General features: G+C 47.1%; 1 protein-coding gene across 1 annotated transcript; it reads left to right on the top strand.

The window, feature by feature from the left end:
* Positions 1-6,634: 6,634 nt before the first annotated feature.
* Positions 6,635-8,851, top strand: LOC125543521 (bark storage protein A). The gene is made up of 4 exons (XM_048706892.1): positions 6,635-6,962; positions 7,589-7,656; positions 7,763-7,918; positions 8,015-8,851. Exons 1-4 carry the CDS (start codon positions 6,734-6,736, stop codon positions 8,645-8,647), a joined length of 1,086 nt encoding a protein of 361 aa, XP_048562849.1. The 5' UTR covers positions 6,635-6,733; the 3' UTR covers positions 8,648-8,851.
* Positions 8,852-9,881: the final 1,030 nt, after the last annotated feature.

The following is a 9,881-nucleotide window of genomic DNA, read 5'->3' as shown; positions in this document are numbered from 1 at the left end:
ACATGCCCCCTCGTGTCGCTTGACTACGTGGTTTGCTTTGGATCCCCGTAGACCATAGCCATAGAAGACTGATACTTCTCCAACGTATCTATAATTGTTTATTGTTACATGCTATTATATTATATGTTTTGGATGTTTTATATGCATTAATATGCTATTTTATATTTGTGAGTAACCTATTAACCTAGAGCCCAGTGCCAGTTCCTATTTTTCCCCTGTTTTTGAGTTTTGCACAAAAGGAATACCAAAGGGAGTCCAAATGGAACAAAACCTTCACGATAACTTTTCTTAGACCGGAAGACAACCGGGAGACTTGGAGATGAAGTCGGAGGAGCCACGAGGCAGCCACAAGGATGGAGGGCGTGGCCCCCACCCTTGTGCCCCCCCCCCCCCGTGCACCTCCTGACCTAATTCTTTCGCCTATATATTCCCAAATATCCCCAAACTACCAGAGGCATCCACGAAAAGACTTTTCCACCACCACAACCTTCTGTACCTGTGATATCCCATCTAGGTACCTTTTCCAGCACCCGCGAGAGGGGGATCCGATCACAGAGGGCTTCTACATCAACTCTATTGCCCTTCAGATGAAGCGTGAGTAGTTTACCTCAGACCTACGGGTCCATAGCTAGTGGCTAGATGGCTTCTTCTCTCTCTTTGATTCTCAATACCATGTTCTCCTCGATGTTCTTGGAGATCTATTCGATGTAATACTTTTTTGCAGTGTGTTTGCCGAGATCCGATGAATTGTGGATTTATGATCAGCTTCTCTATGAAAATTACTTGAATCTTCTCTGAATTCTTTTATGCATGATTTGATATCTTTGTAATTCTCTTCGACCTATCGGTTCGGTTTGGCCAACTAGATTGGTTTTTCTTGCAATGGGAGAAGTGCTTAGCTTTGGGTTCAATCTTGTGGTGTCCTTTCCCAGTGATAGTAGGGGCGGCAAGGCACGTACTATATTGTTGACATCGAGGATAAAAATATGGGGTTTTCATCATATTGCTTGAGTTAATTCCTCTACATCATGTCATCTTACTTAATGTGTTACTCTATTCTTCATGAACTTAATACTCTAGATGCAGGCAGGAGTCGATCGATGTGTGGAGTAATAGTAGTAGAGGCAGAATCGTTTCCGTCTACTTGACACGGACGTGATGCCTATATTCATGGTCATTGCCTTAGATATCGTCATAACTTTGCGCTTTTCTGTCAACTGCTCGGTAGTAATTTGTTCACCGATCGTATTCTTTGCTATCATGAGAGAAGCCTCTAGTGAAACCTATGGCCCCCGGGTCTATTTTCCATCATATAAGTTTCTATTTTCCGTCATATAAGTATCCGATCTACTATTTTGCAATCTTTTACTTTCCAATCTATAAACCAAAAATACCAAAAATATTTACTTTATCGTTTATCTATCTCTATCAGATCTCATTTTTTCAAGTAACCGTGAAGGGATTGACAACCCCTTTATCGCGTTGGGTGCAAGTTGTTTGATTGTTTCTGCAGGTATTTGATGATTTGTGCGTTGTGTCCTACTGGATTGATACCTTGGTTCTCAAACTGAGGGAAATACTTATCTCTACTTTGCTGCATCACCCTTTCCTATTCAAGGGAAAAACCAACGCAAGCTCAAGAAATAGCAAAGACCACTGTGCCAGATCAGCCGCCTACCGGAGCACGCCATCCGCCGCGCGCCCACATGATCGGTCGGTCATGCGTTGCCTCGTCACCATGCCCCACACCGGAGTGTCATGCTGCGCTGTCGCTGAGCCCTCTTGTCCTCTGCAACCCGCCACTCAGCGAAGAGGCTCTGCGTGGTACCGAGATCTCAGGATCTGCTTTGTAAGGGCATCTCCAAGGCAGACCCGTAAACCTCCCACAACCGTCTGGACCGCCGAAGCCATCCGACGCGGTCCTATATCGGTCCGCGGGCGGTCCAAACGCGATTTCTCACGCGAAACGAAGACAAAAGTGGGGGAGCTTTGCGGGAGTCCGGGCACATGAAACGTACGAATCCGACACCCTGGGCCCACCCAAAACCATTCCCCAACCCCGCGACTCCATCCTCCCCATTTTCTCTCCTTCCTTATTTTTGTTGTTACCGTCGCCGCCACTCCACCACCCTGGCCACCACGCCACACCCCTGCCGGAAATCTGCGTCTTTGTCACCTCTGGCGATCAAGCAGGGCTCCCCGCCGCTTCTCCTATGTCTCCGTTCAACCCCTTGTCCTTCGACCGCCCCGCCAGGTACCATCCTCTACTGTGCCAGCCAACTATTCGATGAATCGTCGGAGCTAAAAATAGTCATCCCTTCTTCTTTGTAGCAATGGATTCCAATTTGGAGTACATATACGAGCAGTATGTTGAGTCCTCCGACGGCTCGTCGAACGAGGAGTACTCTGATGAGACGATGATGATGCAGGCGGTCCTTGAAGACACGGAGCATGCAGAGAAGCATGTTCTCAATTTCAAGGGCTCGATCAAGGGTTATCGAGTGTTCAACCGCAACAGGGCACACAACCATTTTGACACTGATGGACAACTACTTTGCCCCTGATGCACTATTCACTGACCATTTTCGCCGATGTTTTCGGATGTGCAAGACTGTCTTCGATAGTTTGTACCATGGCGCCCGGTCCTACGATGACTACTTCATCCTGAAGAAGGACGTCGTGGGAACGATTGGCTTCTCTGGTTAACAGAAGTGCATGGCCGCACTCCGGATGCTTGCATATGGCACGACCACTGATTCGTGGGACGAGTACCTACGGATGTCTGAGAGCACATGCGGAGATCTCATAGTCAGGTTTGCAACTGTCATGGTCGAGGTGTTCAGACGTCAATACCTGAGAGAACCAACTGTAGCAGACACGGAAAGGCTCCTGGCAATCTCAGAAGCAAGATGGTGGCCAGGTTTTCTTGGATCTCTTGATTGCATGCATTGGAAATGAAAGAACCGCCTGAAGGCTTTACAAGGTGTGATCATGCACAACATGATCATCGAGGATGAGGGTGACGATGCTGCTGCGACTCTGGAATTTGAGAACATGGGTGATCCTATCTAACTTTCGGACCAAAATCTGGCCACATTTGAGGAGTTTATTCAAATGCATCAAAAAATTCAGCATCGACAAACTTACGAGCAGCTGAAGGAAGATCTGATTGAGCATCAATGAACGGTGAAAGGGGATAACAATGTTGGTATGTAATATTGGAACTATTCAAAATTTGAACTTGTGCTGCATGCGGCTATTTGAATGTTTGTATCCTTTTCATGCGGCTATTTGATCGTGCGGACTTGAAAAAAAAATTGAGGAAGGCATGATGTATGCGGCTCGGTTGGATGGCTGCCTTTTTTACTGGTTGCCGTTGGAGATGCCTTAAGAGAACTACCTTTCTATTTTATATAGTTAGACCGTGTATTTTGATTGGTGCATTATCATAGAGCGGGGCGCGAGAAGCGAAGAGGAGAGAAGGGGCACCCCTGGGCGACGGGCGTTTTATAAAATGAAGAAGTTGCCTTTCTTCCTTCGTCAGCTCTTCTTAATCATAGACGGAGGGGGCACGTCGTGCTTTGCAGCGGCTTAGGTCGAGGTTGTGCGCGTGTTGCCATTGCTCGATGGGCCGCCGGCGGTGCTCGTCTAGATTTCGCTGGGTAGTGAGGCCGTTGTCTCTTATTTTCATTTTTTCAAATTACACAACAATTATCTCTTTTTTTGGACAGGATACTCAGTATACCTGGCCATGGACAGCCCGACCCGGTTGGCCTGACCCGACCCGGCCCGAAAAAGCCCGACCCGACCTTGTCCATGGGCCGGGCTCGGACCTAGGTTTTAAGCCCGAAGCCCGGGCCGCGCCAGGCCCGAGCCCGTCGATTTCACCATTTAAGGAAGAGGCCCGGCCCATGGCCCGAGGCCCGACGGGCTTTTAGTGTGATGGGCCGGGCTCAGGCCTAATTTTTAGGCCCGACGGCCGGCCCGGGCCGGGCTTCGGGCCCGGGTTGGCCCGGACCGGCCCGAGGAATGGCCAGGTATAATACTCAGACAACTATCTTTGTTTCACAGGACGGCAGAGGTTACAAATTTTCCTTTTGAAGAATGTTAGCCTCCAATTTTTCACACGAAAAACTGCGTCCACACACATATGTTATCCTGAATTTTTCATGTCGATGGATGCGCACGGTCCACTTGTCTATCATCGCTTGTCCGACATGAGCGGTGCATATGTACCATCAACCAAGCAGCGATATTCACGTGCAGGCATAAATACGGACCACATCTTAAGCTCCCACGCGATCCACGGGGGCACTTTTATATTTCTTTTTAGGGGTACGGGGATACTGTTATACTGTATATAGTAACTCGTGAGAGCAACCACCAGGACAGCGAACCGAAAATATGACACGCGGAGTACTATATATAGGAAATTTTATATATTCATTCATGGATGTACCCATAGACGTCCTACGTGATTGATGGAGGATTGCAGAATGTATGTCCCCACCACGATCATAAGGTCCCCGGCTGACGACGCATCCTATCGCAAGGCCCCGCGCACGTCCAAATCGCATGGCCCAATGGCCCATGGTGGCCAATAAACCGCTGATTTTTCATTGGCGAAATGAAGGCACCGACACCAAAATGTGAAGTGATCCATATGGAACGGGGGGTATACGTGGGGTAGTTTCGGCAGTCCCTACGCGAACGGGCTCGTGTCGCCGATTCTCTCTAGATTTCGTTCATGTAAAAAGTTTCAGATAGAAATTTACACGACCGTGAGCCGACCACTTCATCCCGTAAATACTATCCGTAATAAACTTTCTGTAGATGTAGAGACTATACAGCATGCTCTCTGAAGCCATTAGCCAGTAATACTTTATTGCTTAAACTACTATAGAAGTAGTACTCTTTTTTTGCGAGACTATACAGGTAGTACTTAAGAGCACCGATGTCTAATCAAATACTCATTTTAGCATGAAGAGACAAAAACCGATTTATTCTGTAATTTACATTTCCAGAAATATAAGGAGGAAGCCTTTCCTAAGATCTAATTCGTTTTTTAACACAGTACATATGCATACGCTTGTACATACACACGTACACTCACCTCTATACACACACGTGCTCACGCCCTACCCTATGAGCAACATTCGAGAGACTGAGCCGGCATATCTTTTTGACATTGGTCGCCACGGATGCCTTCATAATCAACCAGAACGTCTACTCCCACTGAATGCACATCACCGGAAAGTCTGAAATAACTCCAGAAAATGCGAGCACTGGTACTTGAACTTTAGAAGACTGGGGATATCACTGTCCTCCTGACCATCCAACCACGGTTGATACGCCCTAAGATTTAGTTTTGATTAACAATTTGTTCATCTATACATGAATTATCTGTATATAAAATTGATACTAGTGAAATTTTTCTTTAATACAAAGACAAAAATAACACTTTTATAGTTGAGCAAAGTTTTGGTAAAAAAAGATGATGATTTCGTACTCCAATTTATTTATATTTTGTATATTTGTTCTGTCCTAGGTCAAACTTTGTAATAAAGTATATAATGGAAACTATGCATGTATTGTTGAAGAAAGTTTTGGTAAGAGCTTTTCCGGCGTGCTGGTCCTACTCGGTCGAGGATGGTGACTTCCCATCGTCAACAGTTCGTGCGCATGACTAAGGTTGTCAGCGCTCCCTCCGGGAACGGCGGCAATGGCGGCTGCGGCGCGCCCTCATCCCGCGTCGGAGATGTTTCTGTATTGGTTCTCTAGAGTGTTCGTTGTAATTCCCTTATCTTGTGGGGTGCGTTGTACCACTGCTTACTTTTAATATAATCTGGGGTCCTTTTCACAAATGCTTAGAAACATTTTTTTAATACAGTACAGAGGCAAGCGCTCATACATATGCTCATACACTCACCCCTATGGACGTACGCACGCACATCCTATCCCTATGAGCACCTTCGAAAGACTGAGCCGGCATATCATCTTGAGATTTACGAAGTCACAATAGGTACCTTGTCATCGACGAAAACGTCTCCTCCCACTGAAAGCACATCGCCGAAAATCCTGAAATAAATCCAGGAATAATTCGAGCATCAGGACTTAAACCCTGATGGACTGGGGATACCACTGTTCCTCTAACCATTCAATCATAAGTTGGTTCACCACTTCTTAGAAACATTGATGCCTAATCAAACACTCTTTCATGAAATAAAGCACTAAGGCTATTCCGTGTAGCAAAAAAAAAAACGACTCATTTTGCTGAGCGCTTATCCAACCACTTGAACTGTACATGGTCTAAAATGCTCTATGAGAGATTTTATATGATGCGAGTTGTGTTAATATAAGTTGTGGTTATTATACGCAGATGGCATACACCTCCGGTGCATGGTTCCTTGACCACAACAGCATCTCTAAGCGATCGATCTCCACCAACTTAATCTCGGGATCTGCAATTTTTTGGCATTTAGTTGACATTTTTAGTACCAGCCAGCTATAGATATACGTGAAAAATTGTGCACCGCATCGTTCGGATCCCGTTCATTAATTTGATGTACTCCGTAGCCACTCCCCCCACAGCTCCAACCCTAGGTACCCAACTTGCTATATATACGCGCACCAGCTCTACACAGGGACGCTCAGACTCCAACCACAGGCACAGCACACAAAACAAGTCTTGTGGTATAGAGAAACGGAGCTAGGGAAGCTAGCTAGCTCGACCATGGGTGGTGTTCGGCAGCAGCTCATGGCCGCCGTCCTCGTGGCGGTGGCGCTGATGGCCACGGCGGCGGAGGGGTACATCACTCAGAAGACATGGGGCGCCATCCGCCGGGCGAACCGCGCCGGGCCGTTCGTCGGCCTCGTCGTGCCCAACACATACGAGATGGTCCCCGTGCTCGAGTCGCCCAGCTTCGTGGCCAGCAAGAGCATCCCTAACATGGACATCCAAGGTAAAGATGCTCCTACTCAAATGGTACATTCAGTCTAATCAGATCAAGCGTGTATACGGGCGCCATGTGCGAAAATAACTTGACATGAAAGGGCACTATTAACATTACGTGATGGATGATCTTTCCGTAAGCTTGAAATGTCAACACTTTGGTTGGGTCAAAGAAATAAACGTAATATGAAACAAGCCTGTTCGTAATATCATAACATCAGAACGAATATGGTTGAATTGATTAACAAGCCTGCTCATATATGAGAACCGTCTGAATTATGTACTGTAGTGAATTTGAATGGTAGACGAAAGAAGTGACCGGACGTGCTGAAACACTTATGCATGACCTGAAAGCACATGATGATGGAACGCGGGTGAGACCGGGCGTTTCATGGAGGACTTGCATGAAAGCACATGAGATGCATGTGCCTATTGACGGAGCTAACCAGGCACACATGAGCAAGCAGAGTGAACGTTTGTACGATCGAAGTGAAAAATAATACTTCCATCTAAACGCTCTTACATTTCTTTACAGAGGAAATAAAAGTTAAAATCGGTCGTAACTACACCATATGTCGTTGATAATTAAAAAAAGATAATTAAATACTAACATTATTGCATGATTTTTGCTTGAAGGGCGAAGGTTTCGCTTCGGAACCATCGAAGGCCAAAGCGTCGTCATGGTCATGACTGGACTGAGCATGGTAAGACCGTACATACTACAGCATTATATTTTGTGTAGCAGTGTATCTTACAAATACTCAGAACTTAACGAACTGTTGCACCATGGAATGGAATCAATGACTGCAGCTCAACGCTGGTCTGACCACCCAGATGCTGCTGAGCCTGTTCCGGGTGAAGGGCATCGTCCACTGGGGCATCGCTGGCAACGCCAACGAGGACCTCCAGATCGGCGACGTCACCATCCCCGAATACTGGGCCCACGTTTCCCTCTGGAACTGGCAGGTAGTACAGATTTGGTATTAGAAAACGTGAACATGTCATGGTCGTCCAGGATTTTGATTTGTGGTGCTACCAAAATTTTGTCGATTGGGCGGCCAGCGGTTCGGCGACGGCAAGGATAACGAGCTACCGCTGGAGGCCGCCGGCGACTACACCCGGGAGTACGGCTTCCTCAACTTCTCCGACTACACCGTGGGGCAGAGCAACCCGGCGCTATCCGCCAACCAGCTCAACAGCATCTGGTACCAGCCGGAGGAGATCTTCCCCAAGTCCGGCGAGCCCGAGGAGCGGCAGCACGCGTTCTGGGTGCCCGCCAGCAAGCGGTACTACGCGCTGGCGGCGAAACTGGAGGGCATGGAGCTGCCGGCGTGCGTGAACGCGACGACGTGCCTGCCCCGCGCGCCGCGGGTCACCCGGGTCAGCAAGGGCTGCAGCGCCAACGTGTTCCTGGACAACGCCGAGTACCGCCAGTTCCTCCGCAAGCAGTTCGAGTGCACCCCCGTGGAGATGGAGAGCGCCGCCGTGGCCCTCGTGGCGCACACGCAGGGGGTGCCGTTCCTCACCATCCGCTCGCTCTCCGACCTGGCCGGGGGAGGCTCCGCGCTCGGGAACGAGGCCAGCACCTTCATCGACATCGCCGCCAAGAACGCCGTCGAAGTCATGCTCAAGTTCGTGCCGCTGCTCGGGAAGGGCGGCGACGAGATGGAGGACGGCGCGGCCGCGGACATGTGAGCCAGCAGCCGCTTGTCCATGCATGAATAATCGGATGCCCGTGCGTGGTGTATCGTCTCGCTTTCCCTTTTTCCTTTTTTTCTTGCGCCGCGCTATCGATAAGGCCTGCGAGCCCTAGCTCAACAGTTGGTGAGCCCACGACCACGACGAGTTGCAGAGATGAATAAATAAATCAAATAGTCGGCCTAATGCCGTTTGTCCGGATTCCCAATAGTGTGCAATTTAACCAAACGCACTCAATTGAATCACGCCACTGATGTACGTATGTGCTTACATCTACGTGATGCAGTACAATGTTAGTACTCTCACCGTTTCTTTTCACTTGGCACATTGGTTTTGTCTTGAGTTAAAAAAATTAAGTCCATATTCATAAAAAATCAACATTCATAATATCAAATCAATATTATTAGATACATCATAAAATATATTCTTATATTGTATTTCTTTCGTATCGTAAATTTTGTTTTTTTAATGTAATTTTGATCAAAAATTACAAAATTTGACTTATGACAAAACGAGAAAGCTAAGTACCTGCCGACTGGTGGTTAGCGACAAACACGCACGCTTCCGTCATCCTCGATTGTTGGCTCATTTTTTTCAAAAAAATAGCAGCAATAGGAATCAAACCCCGCACCTACGACTTGCTACAAACTTTGACTATACCCAATGACCATCTCAGTCAACTGCATGTTTATGTTTGGAGGTGGGCTAATTTTGTAGATACTTGATTACCGCAAGTAGGCCACTGCTATAGTGCAGCCGTCCATCTATAGTGTAGATCTGGCGAACATAATTTATCATTTTTTCCCTCTCCAGATCCTTTTGTTCGCCAGATCCGATTTCTTGCTTTCCTCCCAATCCATTTTTTCCCTCTCTAGATTTTTTTTCGTTCGAGTTTTTTTTTCACGCAAAAATTGGTGTGAACAAGAGAGGATTCGATCCTTGCACCACTAGTGAGCCAACTCAACTAGCCTACCACCTGACCTACGATCCCTTTCTTGAACAAAAGAAAGTAAATGGGCTATTTAACATGTCTCATCTACTACGTATGCATAAAAACGAGTTAATTTAGTGTTCAATTTTTTCCGCGCTTAGGTACCCCGTTCCTGCTAACTTTACCAACCGGAGAGGGAGGGGTGATGAAATATCCTCCGTTAACTTTCGTGTAAATAACATGGTAACTCAAAATTCATATACCTGATAACTTATGTACCCCGGTCCTAAAAACTTTGTT

This window comes from Triticum urartu, chromosome 3 (assembly GCF_003073215.2).
Source record: "Triticum urartu cultivar G1812 chromosome 3, Tu2.1, whole genome shotgun sequence".
NCBI lineage: Eukaryota > Viridiplantae > Streptophyta > Magnoliopsida > Poales > Poaceae > Triticum > Triticum urartu.
The sequence above is the reverse complement of the archived record's forward strand: the minus strand, read 5'-3'. Positions and strand labels throughout refer to the sequence as shown.